This window comes from Dendrobates tinctorius, unplaced genomic scaffold (genome assembly GCF_039654945.1).
Source record: "Dendrobates tinctorius isolate UK_male_01 unplaced genomic scaffold, ASM3965494v1 ptg000266l, whole genome shotgun sequence".
NCBI lineage: Eukaryota > Metazoa > Chordata > Amphibia > Anura > Dendrobatidae > Dendrobates > Dendrobates tinctorius.
In genome coordinates, this window is record NW_027361933.1 from 155014 (window position 1) to 175017 (window position 20004).

At 45.3% G+C, this 20004-nt stretch overlaps 1 protein-coding gene across 4 annotated transcripts in view; it reads left to right on the top strand.

Annotated features, from left to right (window-relative positions):
- The window catches only part of LOC141069560 (uncharacterized), a 118401-nt gene extending 113199 nt beyond the window's left edge, over window positions 1-5202 (top strand). For 2 of the 4 annotated variants that reach the window (XM_073559221.1, XM_073559220.1), the window contains exon 7: window positions 3316-5196. In XM_073559221.1, coding sequence (XP_073415322.1) covers window positions 3316-4196 — 881 coding nt within the window. In that variant the 3' untranslated portion in view covers window positions 4197-5196. Of the gene's footprint in view, window positions 1-3315 lie in introns of all 4 variants that reach the window. The other 2 variants (XM_073559219.1, XM_073559218.1) reach the window with 2 other exon arrangements.
- The last annotated feature ends 14802 nt before the right edge of the window (window positions 5203-20004 follow it).

Genomic DNA, 20004 nt, shown 5'->3' on the forward strand with positions numbered 1-20004 from the left:
TACGGGAGCGCATTGGGTGCTAGCCCTGCCCATCCTGGAGCTAACCCCGCCTGCCTCGGCAACATCATCATTCATGTGCAGGCAGCGTTCTGTAGTGAATGCTGCATGCACTTGGAGGTTAAGGAGCCGGCAGCTGGCAAGATACGGGTGCCTCCCAAGCATTGCGGGCTCTGGTAACCTGCCCGCGGGCCGCATGAAAAGTCACCGCGGGCCAGAGGTTCCCCACCCCTGGCCTAAACAGGGGCAACCCCCCTACAAGTGACAACATTTTGGAAACTATACCCCTCAAGGAATGTAATTAGAGGTGTGGTGAGAACCTTGAACCCCCAGGTACTTCACAGAAGTTTTCATGTTGAGCCGTGAAAATAATCACATTTTTCTCACAAAAATGTCATTTTAGCCCCACAATTTGGCATTTTTCATAAGGGTAACAGGAAAAATCGCACCATACAATTTTTTGTGCAATTTCTACTGAGTACACCGATACCCCATGTGTGGAGAAATACTACTGTTGAGGCATAATTCAAAGCTCAGAAGGGAAGAGGAGCCATATTTGAGTTTAGATCTTGCTGGAATGGTTTGAGGGTGCTATGTCACATTGCAGAGCCCCTGAGGTGCCAGAACAACTGAAACCCCCTATATGTGAACTCATTTTACAAATGACTCCTTAATGAATTTATCTAGGGGTGCAGTGATCATATTGACACCACATGTGCCTCTCAGAATTCTGTACCATTAAGGGGTGAAGAAGGAACAAATTACATTTTTACTACTAAAATGTTGTTTTAGCCCCAAGTTCTTATTTTTTGTAAGGGCTAATAGGAATTTTATTTACAACTGATGTCCATTTTTTCCTGCGCCAGTGCCCTATATGTAATTGGGAAATATTTTTCAAGCACAGTGCAAAGCTCCGAAGACAAGGAGCACCAGATTTTACTGTTATGATTTGCAGGTGCCATGACCCACTGAGAGAGCCCATGAGGTGCCAGAGCAGCAAAGCCCCCCCCCATAAGTGACCCCAATTTACAAACTACACCTCTCAATGAATTTGTGTAGGGATGCAGTGATCATATTGACACCACAGGTGTGTCACAGAATGTTATAACATTGTGCAGTGAAGAAAATATGACTACTTTTTTACCACCAAAATTTTGTTTTAGCCCCAGTTTTTACATTTTCACACGAAGTGGATGAAAATTGCACCATAATTTGTCGCACAATTTCTACTGAATGTGGCAATACCCCATATGTGGCTGTAGAGTACTGCTAAGGCTACTTTCACACTAGCGTTTTTTTGCTCTGCGTTTGGAGCGCACATGAAACGCATGTCAAAAGCGCATGCAAATGCTGGTAAACGCTGCGTTATTTTGTAGCATTATTGTGCGCATAATAAAAAATTGCAGCGTTTTTATGCGTTTGTAAGCGTTTTTCATGCGTTTGCATCTTTTATGCGCAATAAACTGGAGAAAAAATCCTTGAAAAATTCTTGCAACACAATCCACCATTGAGACACCAGTGGGCGTGTCTATGGAAATTCTTTATATAGACCCAGTTTACACCTGAATTCTTCACATTTGCATGCATTTGACTTGAGAAACATGGATCTGCGCTGGAAGAGCTTTTCCTTTGACTTGGATCTGGACATGAGGACGGCTCTGGCTTATGCCGTTGCTTGCCATGAACAGAGGGAGAGAGAGAGGCAGCGAAGACGGCAGCAGCGGCGTATGTGGATACATCCCATTATGGAACTCCGGGAGAACCGTGGAGCGTACCACACCCTCTACAGCGAGCTCCAGGCAAACCCGAAGAAATTTACGGATTATACCCAGATGACCCAAGAAGCATTTCACTATTTGCTTGTTCGGGTAAAAGAAGTCATCCGGAGACAGGACACGCATCTCCGGCGTGCAATTACTCCTGAGGAACGGCTCCTGGTCACATTAAGGTACGTAGTTTTGCTAAACCAATGTCTGCTGAATTTTCTTGCTTGCGACATGTACTCTTCCAAATTTGGCAGAAATACAGTTCTGCCATGTCAGTAACTACAAGCTGCGTTAATTTTTGGATGCCATGTATTGAACCAAATGCTGCTGAATTTTTTTTTTGGTTGTTTTAATGTAACGTGTGTAAAAAAATTACATAAACACAAATATTTATTTTTGTTGTTTTCTTTCTGTCACAGATTCCTGGCTACTGGAGAGACCCTCTCCTCACTGCACTTCCAGTACCGGATTGGAATCTCCACGTTGTCTGGAATTGTAGCGGACACCTGCTGGGCTCTCTGGAACGTTCTCTGTCCCGAATTCATGCCCATGCCAACCGCAGAAAAGTAGTTGGACATCGCTGAAAGATTCTGGACTGTATGCAATTTCCCTAACTGTTTGGGAGCAGTGGATGGGAAACACATCAGGATTATCAAGCCCAAAAGAACAGGCTCTGAGTTCTTTAACTATAAAAAGTACTTATCTACTGTACTGATGGCCATTGCGGATGCAGACTGTACGTTTATTGCAGTGGACATTGGGGCATTTAGCCGTGGTAATGACTCCCAGGCTTTAAGACATCAGACATGGGCAGGAGGTTGTAGGGCATCAACTTCAATTTCCCCATGCCACGGCCTCTTCCCAACACAGAAGGTCCGCCACAGCCATTTGTAATGGTTGGTGATGAAGCGTTCCAGATGTGCCAACACCTCTTCAAACCCTACTCCAGCCGGGACTTGGACCTACAAAAAAGAATTTTCAATTACAGGCTGGCCAGGGCCAGGAGAACAGTAGAGTGTGCCTTCGGTATACTTGTATCTAGATGGCGCATTCTTGGCACAGCTATAAATCTGAAACTGGAAACAGTGGATGAGGTGGTCAAGGCCTGTGTTGTTCTACATAACTTTGTACTTTCTCGAGAACACCCGAACTTTGATCTTGATGATGTTGATCCTAATCCTTTGCCTGAATTTACACAGCACCCTCTCAGGTCATCTGTTGAAGTTGGCCAAATGAGGGACCAATTTGCGGCATACTTCAACTCAGATGTAGGACGGGTGGAATGGCAAGAGCAAATGGTTTAAAAAATTTGTCTTGCATGTTGTTTGTATGTTAATAAAAAAAAATTGTTTTGATACCTGTACTGACTGCATTCTCTGTTTTTACACACCCAATACCATTAGCAAGTAGCCAGGTGTATCAGTGAATTTATGATGCTGTGTTTTGTGCATTATGATTTCACTAATACTCCAGAGTACAGAATGTAATATATTTTATGTTGTGTTTTAAAAAAGAGGAAACCTAAAATCATCTACTACTTTTTTTTTTTCAGCAGATGACTGCCAGAATGGTTCAGATGGCCTTCTTACATCTCCAAATTCCAAAGCAAAGTTTAAAGATGCCCAAGATAATTCTAGGGACCACTCCATCAGCGAAGAACAGCCCTCAGTGCATCACAGCAGAGATCTGCCATCTAATTTTGAGCAACCTTCTGTTGCTTATTCGCAGACTGTTAAACAAATATCTAGTCATAGAGAGGGTCGACCATTTGGAAAACGTGAAATAAATGTTGAAAGTAAATCAAAACTTTTTACGCATACAAGTGATGAGAGACCATATTCATGTTCAGAATGTGGGAAGTGTTTTAAGCAGAAAGCCTATCTCCTCGAGCATCAGAGAATTCACACTGGAGAGAATCTGTTTTCTTGTGCGGAATGTGGCAAACGTTTTACCCAGAAATTGCGAATGGTTGAACATCAGAGAGTTCACACAGGGGAGAAGCCATTTTCTTGTTCAGAATGTGGGAAATTTTTTTCAACTAAACCAAATCTTTTCAAGCATCAGAGAAACCATAAAAGAGCAAAGCCATTTTCTTGTCAGGAATGTGAAATGTGTTTTACCTTCAAGGCAGATCTGATTCAGCATGAAAGAATTCATAGCGAGGGGAACACATTACTGTGTTCAGAATGTGGGAAATGTTTTACAACTAAATGGAATCTTGTTCAACATCAGAAAGTTCACAAAGGAGTGAGACCGTTTTTATGTTCAGAATGTGGAAAATGTTTTACAACTAAATATAATCTTGTTAATCATCACAGAACTCACACGGGAGAGAGACCATTTTTATGTCCAGAATGCGGGAAAAGTTTTACTCAGAAAGTACATCTATCTGAACATCAGAAACACCACAAAGTACAGATCCCATTCTCGTAATTTTTAAGCTGGCCATACACATTAGATGGCTGTCGGCCATGCGATGCTTCGTGCAGTCTTTCAGCTGACAGTCCTATCAGCCAACATTACTATACACAGCATTAACTTGGCTGAGCCCTCTTGTGTTCTCTATGAGAACCCGTGACTGACACGTTGGCCAGCGGGCTATATCTGGGAGAACAATACAACCAACAGTCCAAAATCGGACATGTGCTGTCGGTATCTCTCCTGACCATCAGTTGGCCGTCACCCCATACACATTAGGCCATTGGCCAAACACGTTGATATCGATGGGTTTAGCAGTCAATGGTTTATATGGGTCGTTAGGCACATTGTCCTTGCATTTACCAGATACTGCAAGTATTGTCCAGACTAAACAGTCTTCTTGGATACTGTATATACTCAAGTATAAGCCGGCCCGAGTATAAGCCGAGGCACCTCATTTTGTCCCTCCATCCCCATCCTGGTATGCACTGCCTCCTCATCCCTATTCTGGTATGCTTAGTTCCTCATCCCCATCCTTGTATGCATGGCCTCCTCATCCCTATCCTGGTATGCATGGTTCCTCATGCCTATCCTGGTGTGCATGGTTCCTCATCCCTATCCTGGTGTGCATGGCTCCTCATCCCAAACCCGGTATGCATGGCCCCCATCCGAAAAGCATAAAAAGTAAAACCATCTGTCCCTTTTCTCCCTCGCAGCATCTTGTTCTGTTGCCAGCAGCTGCAGCGGCCTTGCAATCACGTGGCCCCGCTACTTAAGGGAATGAATATTCACTGTGCTCCATGCCTATGGGAGTGGAGAGAAGTGAATATTCATTTCTCTTAAGTAGCGGGCACCAGTTATCGCCAAGCTGCTGCTGTAAGTTGGCGGCTGCGGCAGAGGCCAGTTTCACAGCGCTGTTCCCTGCCGCCAATTGCTGAAGATGGCTTTCATCATTCACCCCTGCTCTGCCAGTAATCAGCGCGAGCAAGGGAGAATGATGAGTGTTATATTCAAGTGATAATAATGACAGCAGGCGGCGGCTGATAGAACTATTACTCCCATCAGCCTACACCTGCTGCCGCTCATAACAGTGAGAGCAGGAGCGGCTGATGGGAGTATTCATCAGCCGACTCCAGCGCTGTAAATAAATAGTTAGAAAAAAAAGTCATGGGTTCCCCTGTATTTTTGATAACCAGCCAAACAAATCTCATAGCTGGGGGCTTAAACTCTCAGCCATCAGCTTCTGCAAGGCTAGTTATCAAGAATAGGTGTCCCCACGCTGTTTTTTTAATTATTTAAATAAACACTTTGAAAAAATGGAGTGGGGTCTCCCCCATTTTTGATAATCATTCTTGCTAAAGCTGACACCTATCCATTACTAATCCTATAGTTAATTGGTAAATAAAGACACAACCAGAATAAAGTCTTGTATTTGAAATAAAATAAAACACACCTTTCCATTTTAATTAAAATTAACTAACACAGATATACTCGCCTAACGCCCCTTCCATTGAAGCCAACGTCTCCTGTAATAAAACAAAAATAAAAAACATTATCCCTCACCTGTCCGTCGTTCTGTCCCATGCCATAATCCACATTTGGAGGATAAATAGTTTTCAACCTTGACTGTGCCAGGATGCAACTGTCCAGGCTGAGAACCACTGGTGACTGAGCTGCTGCAAGTGCAGCATCATTGACCAGCGGTGACATCACCGTGGTTACCTCCGGTCACTGAGTCTGCTTTCCCAGCCGGGCTGAACTGCGGTGACCTCAGTACCTTGGTAAAAAGTCAGTTATGAGGTCACCACAGTACAGCCCTCCTGGGAACGCAGCCTCACTGACTGGTGGTAACCACGATGATGTCACCGTTGGTCAATGATGCTGCGTTCTCACCAGTGGTTCTCAATCTGGACGATCGCATCTTGGCACCGTCTAGGTTGAAAACTGTTTATCCTCCAGACATGAATTACGGCATGGGACAGAAAAATGGACAGTTGAGGAATATTGTTATTTTTTATTTTTGTTTTATTACAAGAAATGAGGGCTTCAGTGGAATAAGCATTAGGTGAGTATAACAGTTTTTGTTATTTTTAAATAAAGTGGAAAACTGTGTTTTGTTTTATATCTGAGGGGAACCCACGCCGTTTTTTTATTATTTATTTAAAGCGCAGCCGGCTGATGAATACTCCCATCAACCGCTCCTGCTAGCACTGTTTTTAGCGGCAGCAGGTATAGGCTAATGGTAGCAATAGTCCCATCATCTGCCGCCTGCTGTCATTGTTTTCTTTTGAATATTACTCTCATCATTACCTCCTGCTCACGCCGATCGCCGGCAGAGCAGGGGAGAATGATGAGAGCCGTCTTCAGCACACGGCGCCGAGGAACAGTACTTACTGTAGTGCGGCTTCTCAGGCGCCGGGACATGTCACAGAGATGACATCCCAGTGTGTCATCCGTGTGCGCGGGACATTTTGGGCCCGTGCTGCCGGTAAAAAATGGACATGTCTATGTGTGGGTCACACAGGCACACGGTCCATGGAAACACTGACGTACACAGCAACATAGCTTTAAATGTGTCGTGTGTCAGAGTCACATGAATATGAAAACTGTCACCACATATAGCGGAGACACGGATGTGTGAAAGAGCCCTGACACTGCGAGCTAGTTCAGAGACATGAATATTCACTGCTCACGCAGTTAATATTTATTTCTCTTTGGCAGCGGGCATAGGCATTAGCCGCAGCAGCTGGCTCCTACCTCCTGTGACCCACTGCTACTGCTCTGCCGCTTCCCCTCCGTCTTCTGGGAAAATGACTTCAATCGAGCCGAGGGGGCATATTCAGCACAAAAAAAGTGCTGAAAAACTTGGCTTATACTCGAGTATGTATGGTAATTACATTTCCAGCATTTTTCTGGAGACAAGTGGTGGTGCCATATACTGATCGGCACTGGAACCTCATGCTTTTTCACACCATCTGATATGACCCTACAAAGGACTAGTTTGAAGGGAGTATAATAGTTCCCTGTGTGAAGATTGACACTGTACAGAAGAACATAACCCAAAACATTGATTATACCTACTAAAACAGGAATCTCCATTATGATGAATTAATAGAATTTATTGGAGGCAATAGAAATATATGTATGCAATTTAAACTGTCACTGATATAGTGACAGCTAGTTGCTAGTGTTCATAACCATGAATACCTATGGTCCTGCTATGCTTGCACGTGAGGAAAGAGACATAGCGAATCAGAAGAACTATACTACAGAGTGGGCCATTTATATGGATACACCTGGGTAAGCCAGTTAAATGGATACACCTGGGTGGGCCGACTTCAAAATGGCCGCCATGGTCACCACAAACAGGAAGTTGATATCATCAACCATTCCCATTTAATTTAGGTGTATCCATATAAATGGCCCACCTAGGTGTAACCTTATAAATGGCCCAGCCTGTACATTTCTAATTGGAGGTATATGCAAATATTATTATTATTACACCTACTATATATTGGGATAGGATCTTGGAGATGGGAATATACCTTTAATCGGCCAACCCCCGCACCCATCTGTTGGCTGATATGTGCTAATTTGTTTTTTTTTTTCTCTTAACGGTATTGCATGTAAATATGACCTGCTGAATCTCGTCAATGAGAGCCCGGAGACCCTGAGCCTTGAACCCCCTCTGAGATGATAGAACTAAAACCGAGACCAATAATTAAGTACCCTGCATTATGCTAACCACTCATGATTTATAACCTAAATAAACATCTCATGATTTCTTATACTATACAGTATATTTACCATTGTGTTTGTCACTCTCATGGGTTTACAGTTGCTGACAATACCTGACCATGGAAGGTGTAGCATGAAATGTGGATAGAACTGTCGCAAAGGTTCAGTATATGAAGGGTGTAATTTTAGTATCAAGGTTAGTTATGCTGTTCACCAAAAATCTAGTGGAAATGCTCTCTTCGTCTCCTTACTTGAAACAAAAAAAAAGTTATGGTACAAAATACAATCCAAAATTGCTGTCATATAAATGAACTTATAAAAAAAAGTATATAGAATTCAATGGCAATATTATAATTGACTTATAAGGTTGAGTCTGATCCAATAAAGTGTATTTTTTTAATGTGCATCTCAGTTTGCTAGTTACTTTCTTTTCTAACAAAACACACAGGCACTTTCTAGCTTTTGTGTGGACTTTCTATCAAATCATACACTATATGTATTAAGACTCGCCTTTTTCATCCCTTAACCCAAGTTTGTTTTCACCTTCCTGGCCAGGCCGCATTCAGTAAGTTTATTAACCGTTCAGGTGTTTCACAGGAATTAAAACAATGTGGAAGAAAAAATTTAATTTATTTTTTCCCTCAAAAATATTTTTAGCCTCAAATTTTTGCTTTTTCACAAGGGTAACAGGTGAAAATGGACCATACAATTTGTTGATAAATTTCTCCTTAGCACATCAATACCCGAAATGTTGGGGAAAACTACTGTTTGGGAGCAGATCAAGGCTTGGATGAAAGGAGCACAATTTGACCTTTTGAGGGCAAAATTGTCTGAAATTGATAGATGCCATGTTGGGTTTTCAGAGCCCCTAATGTACCTAAAAAGTGGAAACCCCCGAAAAGTGACCCCATTTTGAAAACTACACCTCTAAAGGAATTTATCTAGACATACGTTGGTAAACATTTTGAACCCGCAGGTGCTTCACAGAATTTTATAACATTGAGCCGTGAAAATGAAAAAATACATTTTCTCCTGAAAAATGATGCTTTAGCCCTAATTTTTTTCCTTTTCACACGGGTATCAGCAGAAAATGGACCCCAAAATTTGTTGTGCAATTTCTCCTGAGTACGCCAGTACCCCATATGTGGTCGAAAACTACTTTTGAGGCACAGTGCAAAGCTCAGAAGGGAAAGAGCGCCATATTGGAGTTCAGGTTTTGTTGTAATGGTTTGTGAGTACCATGACTTGCTGGAAGAGCCCTTGAGGTGCCATAAGTGGCTCCATTTTACAAAATATCTCTCTCAATGAATCCATCTAGAGGTGCAGTGATCATGTTGACACCACAGGTGTGTCATAGCATTATATTCAATTGAGCAGTAAAAAAACAATATTTAAATTTTTACCACAAGTTTTGTTTTTGCCCTAGATTTTTTTCATTTTTACACTGGGAAATGAGTAAAAATGGCACCAAATTTTGTTTCCATTATGTCACTCTGGAAAACACCACTAGAAGTAATCCATCCTTGACCTATAGTGGGACAGGATCAGAGAGAGGTTAAGGCCCTTCCCTCCTCCACCCTCCAGTGTTTTTCCTGTTCCTACAGGGGATAATTGTATGAGAGGTTGGTTCTAGAGTAAAGATTGCCTGTGGATAGGGTTGATCGAATAACTTTGAATAATTGCTTATCCGAATAGCTATAGCGCTTTCCGAATAGCTGCATCAAGAACCTGGATACCTGGATGGTTTCCGGTAATCAGCTTTTTGGCGCTGCAGGTGTCAAGGCAGTCAAAACACATGCATGGAGAGCCTGTTGTGACCGTCACACAGCCACGACACATGCAGCTGCGGCGCTGATTATTGGGAATGATCCAGGTAACCGAGGCAGCTATTAGGTAAGCGCTATAGCTATTTGGATAACCTCTTATCCAAAGCTATTCGATCAACCCTACATGTGGAGCTTTGTTGTACGGACTCAGGGGGTCTTGGCCTTCTCTTCCCTCTGTCAAGCAGCTTGTGGCTGAAACCTTTCTGAAGAGAGTTCCCTTAGCCATTAGTCGCTGTAGCAGTGGTTGATCAGGGGGCTCACGGCCTTCGCTTCCCCCTGTCAAACAGTCTATGGCCAGCACCACTCTAAGAGAGGTCCCTCAGCCAAACTGTGCATCATCTGCAGTAATGCAGCATTGCTGATGTGATGTTGCTTCCCTCCATGGTGGGCTCTCAACATTACCAGTTCCCCTGTTCTAGCGAGTGGAACCAGCACAGGTAAGTGCATGGTCTAATGTTGTGTTGAAAGACTAGGCCTGTGGGCTGTTGCTAGGCTAGCCTCATGCCATTGTGCCGAAGCTGTTCTGAAGTTTGATTTCACATACAAGTGCTTCTCACAAAATTAGAATATCATTAAAAAGTTAATTTATTTCAGTTCTTCAAGAGAATAATAATAATCTTTATGTAGCGCCAACATATTCCGCAGCGCTTTACAGTTTAACAGTTTCAAAACAAGACATAAGTAACAACGATAACAATACAGTAATTAAAGTAAAATAAGACGACCCTGCTCGTGAGAGCTTACAATCTACAGTGAGGTGGGGGAGATGCAAAGTACAGGTGTGTATTTACAATTATGTATTTACAATGATGGTCCAGCCATCTTGAGAAGGTGGGGACAGAGATAGTGAATGGGCTACATACTCACACTTGCACATAAAATGACTTTGATTAGTGAACATGATAGGCTGCTCTGAATAGATGTGTTTTGAGAGAGCGCCTAAAACTGCAAATTGTGGATAGTCCTAATTTCTTGAGGTAGAGCATTCCAGAGGATTGGCACAGCGCGGGAAAAGTCTTGGAGTCGGAGGTGCGGATTAGTGCAGAGGTTAGTCGAAAGTCTTTTGCATAGCGCAGTGGTCGGCTAGGCCAATAGACAGAGATGAGGGAGGAGATGTAGGGGAGTGCCGCACTATGGAGAGCTTTGTGGGTGAGAACAAGTACTTTGAATTGGACCCTATAATGAATGGGCAGCCAATGTAAGGACTGGCGAAGAGCGGACACGTCCGAGTACCGATTAGCCAGTTAGATGACCCTGGCTGCTGCATTACGTATGGACTGGAGAGGGGACAGTCGAGTAGCGGGGAGGCCAATTAATAGAGCGTTGGAGTAGTCCAGGCGGGAGTGGATCAATGCGACAGTGAGGGTTTTTGTTTCCATGGTGAGAAAAGGGAGAATTTTGGAGATGTTCTTTAGGTGTAGGCGGCAAGAATGGGCAAGACATTGTATATGGGATGTGAAGGAGAGGTTGGTCTCAAACATAACACCCAGACAGCGTGCCTGCTGCCGGGGTGTTATTATGGTGCCACCCACAGAGAGGGAAATGTCAGATTTAGGGAGGTTAGTAGATGGCGGGAGCAGAAGTAGTTCAGTTTTTGAGAGGTTAAGTTTCAGATAGAGAGCGGACATGACGTTGGAGACTGCGGACAGTCACTGGCGTTCTGTAGTACAGCGGGGGTAAGGTCTGGGGATGACATATATAGTTGTGTGTCATCAGCATAAAGATGGTACTGAAAGCCAAATCTGCTGATGGTCTGTCCAATTGGGTCCGTGTAGAGAGAGAAGAGAAGGTTGCCAAGGACTGAGCCCTGAGGTACCCCGACAGCGAGAGGAAGAGGAGAGGACGTGGAGCCAGCGAACAAAACACTGAAGGAGCGGTCAGAGAGATAGGAAGAGAACCAGGAAAGAGCAATGTCCTTAATGCCTAGTGACTGGAGCCTAGAGAGTAGAAGATGGTTGCCAACAGTGTCAAAAGCTGCAGATAGGTCAAGAAGAATGAGCAGAGAGTGGTCACCGTTACGTTTTGCTCTCAGAAGGTGATTGGTCACTTTGATGAGTGCAGTTTCAGTCGAATGTAGGGGTCGGAAGCCAGACTGTGAAGGGTCTAGGAGGGAGTGAGTGGAGAGGTAACAGGTAAGGCGGCAGTAGACTAGGCATTCCAAGAGTTTATAGATGAAGGGGAGATTGGAGACTGGTCTGTAGTTGTCTGTGCAGGATGGGTCGAGATCAGGTTTCTTTAATGAGTAATGATAGAGTGTTTGAAGGAGGATGGCTAAATGCCTGAGGAGAGGGAGAGATTAAGGAGAAAAAGAGAATGTCATATATTACGTATAGTCATTACAAACCGAGTGTTCTACTTCAAGTGTTTAATTCTGTTAATGTTGATGATTATGGCTTACTGCCATTGAAAGCCCAAAAGTCATTATCTCAGTAAATTAGAATACTTTTATAACACCAGCTTGAAAAATAATTTAAAATCCAAAATGTTGGCGTACTGAAATGTATGTTCAGTAAATGCAATCAATACTTGGTTGGGGCTCCTTTAGCATCAATTACTGCATCCATGCGGCGTGGCATGGAGGCGATCAGCCTGTGGCACTGCTAAGGTTTAATGGAAGCCCGGGTTGCTTTGATAGCAGCCTTCAACCCTTGGACCACTAAGCAACAGTCCACTTCTTTTTCTTCCTTGCCCAGGTAAGATGCCTCTGGTGTTGTCTATTGGTCAGTGGCTTGACACAAGGAATGCGACACTTGTAGCCGATGTCCTGGATATGTCTGTGTGTGGTGACTCCAGCAGCAGTCCTCTCTGTTATGAATGAGTCACCGTAGGAGGCAAAAACAGAAATACTAGCTATGTCCAGAAAACCAGAGAAGTTGGCAGTTATCGGATTGCAGACCCCTGAACCTATCAACAACAACTAGCAGTAGCCGTGGGGGGTTCCTACGGTGCCCTAGACCCCTCGATCACAGCCGGAGAACTAAATAGCCTAAAGACAGAAAGGGAAATCTAAACTGCCCCAGAGCAGACCCCAAAGCAATAGGCAGCCCCCAACATATAATGACGGTGAAGCAAGATGAAAAAACACATAGAAAGAGAGGCTGAGCAAATGATGGGGCCCAAGCTAACTAAATAGGAAAGGATAGAAAAGCTGCTGTCTGCAATCCTCCAAAAACCCTATCAAAACAAGAGCCAACAGACTGATAGGGAAAAAAGCCCTGAAGACGCTAGGCTTCAAAAAGACTATATCAGTACTCAGGTATTTTCTGAAGACAGAGCAAAAAGGAATTCAGCTCACCCCAGCAGGGAATGGCAGAAATCCAGAAAAACAAGGCAAAACAAAACCAAAACACAAATGCAAAAAGTAGAGCAGAAAACTTAGCTTTTGAGGAGCAGGAATCAGACTGGTCTCCAAGAATCCCTCAGAGAGATCACCAGCAAGGCAGAAGGGCGTCGGCTGCCTTATATCCAGTCAGCAATTCCAGTCACCCAGTCATCATCCTGCACAGGTGCTTGGTAATCAGCCTCACTACCTTCCTTCACCAGAAGAGGGAGTTCATCAGACCTCAATGGTGAAGGGAAAATGAACTCACAACACCACTCCTTGCGAATCACCCCCAAATTTTTGAATGGCCTTTTCTTAACAATTCTTTCAAGGCTGCGGTTATCCCCATTGCTTGTGGACCTTTTTCTACCACACTTTTTCCTTCCACTTAAATTTCCATTAATATGCTTGGATACAGCACTCTGTGAATAGCCAGCTTCTTTAGCAATGACCTTTTGAGGCTTACCCTCCTTGTGGAGTGTGTCAATGACTGCCTTCTGGACATCTATCAAGTCAGCAGTCTTCCCCATGAATGTGGAGCCAGCTCAAACAGACTAAGGGACCTTTTTAAATGCTTAGGAAGCCTTTGCAGGTGTTTTTGTTAATTATTCTATTATAGATGCGCCAATTCTGGCACTTAGCCTCGCTCTTCCTACTTGCCCTGTATCAGTGGTAAGTGGGGTAATATTTGTGGGGTTGATGTCACCTGTGTCTTGTCCGGTGACATCAAACCCACGGATTAGTAATGGAGAAGCATCAATAAGACACCTATCCATTACAATTACAACCTATAGTGATATGGTAAAGACTCAGCCAGAACAAAGTCCTTTATTTGAAATAATCACACAGACTCCTTTATTGAATCTTAATTTACCATACTTACTGCATCGCCTAATCCCCGAATCCCCTTGATCTCCTGCAACAAAAATAAAATAATAAACCAACACAAATACTTCCTGTCCGATGTAGTCCATTTAGCGAGGGTCCCACGATGATCTCACGTGTAGAACAGTCACATCGGGAGGAGCCATTGCAGGTGTTTTTTGTTAATTATTCTAATTTACTGAGATGACTTTTGGGTTTTCATTGGCTGTAAGCCATAATCATCAACATTAACAGAAACAAACACTTTGTCATGATCCAGACCGGGTTTTGGGTCTTGTCTCCTTTCCCAGTCTGGTCATGTCAGGGGTTAACTTTCTCTGCCTCGTTCCCGTGTCGGGTCTGCTATTTCTCTGCGCTGCATCCTGCAGGTAGTGCCAGTTATATTTCCTGCCTACAGCGTGTGTAGCTGGCTCTGGTGAAACCCTGATTTGTCCTGCTGCGTTTAGCTGTTGAATGGTACTGTTCAGAGTTTAGATGGTGGGCCACCGAAGTATCCTGGAATGACTGCGCTAAGATGTCAGTTCAGGAAAGGACTGTCGGATCATCTTAAGGATGCTCTGGCTCTCCATCCGCCACCCAGCTCCTTGAAGGAAGCCATGACTCTGGCCATTTGTATGGATCGGAGGTTGTGGGAGAGAGGAGTAATTCAGCGAGAGGTTCCTTTACATCCTGCTAAATCCGAAGTGATGCCATATACAGAACCTATGGCGGTTGGGGCCGCTAACCTCAAGGAGAAGGAGAGGAAGTGACGACGTGAAGGGAGATTGGTTTTTATTGTGGAAGTCCGGGATATTGGAAAAAGGACTGCCCCTTTTGCCCACCAACTAACAAGTTGCCGGGTAACGCCTAAGTCTGGGTGATTGTCGAGATCACCCAGACTCTCAGGTACCTTTTTCCTCATTTCAAAAGATTTTGTTGGAAGTGGAACTTTGTTGTGGGGATGGTTACACACCCACTTCAGCTTTTGTGGATTGAGGTTTGTCCATAAACTTCATTGACTCGAGCGTGGTGTCCAAGAGTAAGATAGGGACAGTTAGGCTTGCAACCCCAATCCATATATGTCACGAGCGCTACGGAGGTGACAGGCCATCATCCTGTGTCAGGCCTCAGAAGGTCTGAGCGCCTGTCCATACAGACTGCTCCCTGAACCATCTGCCTCTAGGACCCAGCGCTGACCTCCTTCTGCTAGATCCCTGAGAAGTTAGGATCTATTTAGTGGCTCAGCTGTGATAAAGTTTGGGTAATAACTTCATTTCCACTTCTGCTTGCTAGAGTGTTGGACCTTCTCGGAGTGCTCCAGTTTGGTGTCTGGAAAACCCTCTTCTGGTATCCGTATCTGGCAATTCAGCTAAGTGTTCCCCTGTTTGTCTCACCTTACCGTCTTTAGTTTAGCGGAGAATGCGTGCGCATCTCCCTCCCGTTCTCTATTCAGGACTAGGCCCCAGGGAGATTCAGAGCCTCAGGTTCCAGCTCAGCGATTGGTGAGGAACCAATATAGTGACTCGGTAGGAGTTCTAGGGAGAAAATAGATCCAGCCTAGGGGTCTCCAAATCCCTTCATTTGTGTCTGGGCCCCCTTCCCCATTTCCCTTTATGTTACACTTGGTTTTCCCTCACCGTGCGTGACATTATCCTTGCCATTGATAAGACACCGCTGGGTAAAAATATTGTTAAGTTTGTCCCTGAGGAGTTTCTCCTCAAGGTAGATTCCTTGCATCAGGAACGAATTTCATGTTATATTCTGGATAATCTTCCAGCGGGACTGGTGTTGAGATTCCCCTGGTTACAGTTGCATAATCCTTTCATTGACGGGGAATCTCGGGATATTGTGAAAAATGGGGTTCTAGTTGTTCAAATGGTTTGTCTTTCTGCTGTTCTGGTGTTGTCCATTAATCTGGAGGGTATTCTGGAGTACCTGAAAGATTTTAAGGACGTGTTTTCTGAAAGAGAGGCTGAGGTCTTGCCACTACACCGCCCCTATGATTGTACTATTAATCTTATTCCAGGTGCTAAATTGCCCAAGGCTTGTTAGTTCAATCTTTCCGGCCCGGATCATACCGCTATGAAATATTATATCTCGGAAAGTTTACGCAAAGGTCACATCCGTCCCTCTGTCTCTCCTGGATTCCTTTTTTTGTCAAAAAAGAAAGATGGTGGTTTCCGCTCTTGCGTCGATTTTCGGGAACTAAATAAAATTATGGTGAGAAATACCTACCTTCTCCTGCTGATTCCAGATCTTTACAAACCATTATCTGGGGTTAAGTGGTTTTCCAAGTTGGAGCTCAGGGGAGCGTATAATCTTATCTGTATTTGGGAGGGAGATGAGTGGAAATCTGCATTTCTCACCTCTAAGGGTTTGTTTGAAAATTTGGTCGTGCCCTTTGGTCTCATGAACTTGCCAGCAGTTTATCAAAATTTTATTAATGATGTACAGTATTTTCTGACTTCATTGGGCGCTTTATGGTGGTATATCTAGATGACATTATTGTATTATTTTCATCTTACAAAGAATGTCACATGGGTCATTTACGTGCAGTTCTTCATAGTTTACGTGAGAACTCTCTGTTCGCTAAACCTGAGAAGTGTTCATTTTGTGTCCAAGAGCTGTGCTTTCTGAGGTTCATCCTTTCTGCCAATGGGTTTCGTATGGACCCTGAAAAGGTACAGGCCATTGTTGATTGGGTGCAACCCAGAGACTTCAAGGGTCTTCAGCGTTTTTTGGGTTTTTCCAATTATTATCGCAAATTTATTAAGGGGTTTTCTCAGGTGGTCAAGCCTCTCACTGATCTCACTCGTAAGGGGGCTGATATTAAAAACTGGTTGTCCAGCAGTTGAAGCCTTTTCTACGCTGAAAAAATGTTTTATGTCTGCCCCTGTGTTGGTCCAGCCTGATCCGTCTGAACCATTCTTTGTAGAGGTGGACGCATTGGAGGTAGGAGTTGGGGCGGTGCTGTCTCAGGGACCTTGTGCCTTTTTCTCCAAGAAATTTTCTCCTGCAGAGAGAAGTTACTATGTCGGGAATCGGGAGTTGTTAGCCATAAAATTGGCTTTTGAAGAATGGAGGCCTTTTTGGAGGGGGCTGTTCATCGGATCACGGTGATTATGGATCACAAGTACCTGTCTTACATTGAGTCTGCCAAACGTTTGACTCTGAGACAGGCAAGGTGGTCGCTTTTTTTTTTCACGTTTTTATTTTCTATCACCTTTCGACCTGGTTCCAAGAATGTCAAGTTTGATGCCTTATCTTGAAGCTTGGATGCGATATCACCTCCCGAACCTCCTTCCTCCATTCTTCAGCATGGGGTGGTCGTGGCTGGGGTGTCCCCCGAATTGGAACTTGAAATTTGTGAGGCTCAGTCTTTTGCTTCTCCGTCATTGCCTGATAACAAACTCTTCATCCCAGTTCAGTATTGGTTGAGGGTGCTCAGGGAGTTCCATGAATCTTCTCTCAGTGGACACCCGGGAGTCGCGGCCACCCTGAGAACTATTGCTAGACTGTTTTGGTGGTCCTCCATGTCTTCCGACATTGCCCCATTTGTGTCTGCTTGTGATGTGTTCTCGTGCTAAAGCCTCCAATAACCGGACATCCGGGGAATTGGTGCCATTGCCAATTCCAGGAAGACCTTGGATTCATTTGTGTTAGGCATCAGGTTTCTGCATCTGCTCTGCAGGAATCCAGAGCCTCACATTCTGCGGTCTCCTGCTGTCTGTCTACTGCAGAGGAGTTTGCTTTGCAGCAGATCGCTCCAGAGACTAAGTCACTCTGTTCTCATACTGGGCATGCTCACGAGACGATCTCCCATTGGAGATCGGGAGTTGTGTGTCCAGGTCTTGCGCCAGATCTCATTGGTCCATCTCGGAGATCTGGAAGCTTCCGGAAGGTCCTGGCTATAAAAAGCGCGCATGACCGTTCGGCCATGCGCTAGTATAGTCTCTAGTTGCTACTGTGTGAATGATGATGGATGTATGAACCTGCGAATGACTCATTAAGATCCCCTTCCTTTGATATTACGAATATGTACAGGGACTTAGATTAGAGCCAGCGCGTGGCAAGCCTCAAGCCTCTACAGCATCATCCACAGTGCTAGCGTCCGACATTGCACCTGCTTCCTTGCTTTGTCGACTAGCGGCAGTGTTCTACGCCGCACTGCAGTTGCAGCCCTCTTTGGCGTCCGCAGTAGCGACGCCGCACGCACGGTAGGTCTAGACGGACGCAGCTACTCTGTCTTGGGTCCTGCTTCCGTGACCAGATACTGTGTGTGCATTTACTTGAGTACTGTGACACTAACAGGTTCAGCCTTTTGTGTTTACCTCTGCTGATATCTCTGTGAGCAAACAGAGATTGCTTAACGCACTTGGGTGACGTTCAACCCGTGCGCGATATACCGCCATATTGTGCGTCTGCCATTACCTAGCAGCGGTGTAACACCTACTGCACAGTGGACCCCGGGCGGCGAACACACTTATTATCTATTAGTGCGTTCCGCTGTCCCTAACATTATACTAGCGCCGGGGTCTGGCTAGTAATGGCAGATCAGCAGCAACTCCTACAGTACATTCGGCAGCTAGAGGACCGGTTGGCTACTTTTGAGAGTGCTATCTCAGCTGCGAAGTCTACTGAGGCTGCTGTACAGGCAATCGCAGAGGCAGTTTCACAGATGTCCACGTCCTCCCCTGCGCCGACAGTTTCCCGCCTCCCGTTGCCCGATACATTTTCTGGCGATTGTGCCTCCTGTAGGGGTTTCGTGAACCAGTGCTCTAGCTGGAGTTACTGGCTGCGCGATTCCCTACGGAACGGGCTAAGGTGGGGTTTGTTTCCCTACTGACGGGCAGGGCGTTGGAGTGGGCCACGCCACTATGGGAGCGTGGTGACCCAGAGGTTCGGACCGCTGCTTAGTTTTTAACATCTATGAAGCAGGTCTTCCTGGGACCACGGGTCACGCACGATACCTCTCTTCAGCTACTTGCATTAACTCAGGGATCTCTCTCAGTTAGCCAGTATGCCGTTCGTTTTCGGACACTGGCTTCTGAGCTGGAGTGGTCTGATAAACCCCTCATCCCTGTGTTTTGGATTGGTTTAGCGGAGCATGTTAAGGATGCTCTGTCTACCAGAGAGGTTCCGGTAAGTCTGGTGGAGCTGATTGCCAACCGCATTGATCTCCGTTTTTCGGAGCGTGGGCTGGAGCGTGCTCAGACCAGACGGAAGGTTACTTCGGCTCCCAACCTTTTTGAACCTCCGGAATTACCCGAGCCAGAGTGTTCACCCCCAGAGCCCATGGAGGTGTCTCGCGCCAGCCTCGAGGCGCGTCCGGCACTATGTCCCACTCACGGTTACCACTGTCAGCACTCTGTTCCCCAGGATAACAGGGCCCCGCAATGGCCAAACTCTGTGCCGCCGGGCAAGACCTTTGTACCACCTCGCCTTCGGCCGAAGGTTCTCGCGTGGGCACACGTGTCCAGGGTGGGTGGTCACTGTGGCTACATGCAGACCACAAAACTCCTGGCAGGGTCTTACTGGTGGCCGCACAGGGCTCAGGACACTAAAAAATATATTCGGGCATGTGACTCTTGTGCTCGGAATAGCTTCCTTAAACAGAGAGTGAGGACGCCCGCCGACACACTGCGGCGTTCCACTACTACTTCTGCTCCTGGCAATTTTTCCGCTCCCGTTGTCTCCCACGTGTCCCTTCTTAAACCTGGCGATCTTGCCGCCTCTGATACCTTCCACGTGTCCCGGTTTTCCGTGTCACCTGCCGGGACATCAGACTTGCCTTCGGACGAGTCTGAGGCCTATGCCTCTGATGAGCACAAGGTGGTGGATTGGAAGGCTCAGAGGGGAGGGGGCCCTAGGAGGGGGGTAATGTTAGGCATCAGCTTTCTGCATCTGCTCTGTAGGAATCCAGAGCCTCACATTCTGCGGTCTCCTGCTATGTACCGCAGAGGAGATTGCTTTGCAGCAGATCGCTCCAGAGACTAAGTCCCTCTGTTCTCATACTGGGCATGCTCACGAGACGATCTCCCATTGGAGATCGGGAGTCATGTGCCCAGGTCCT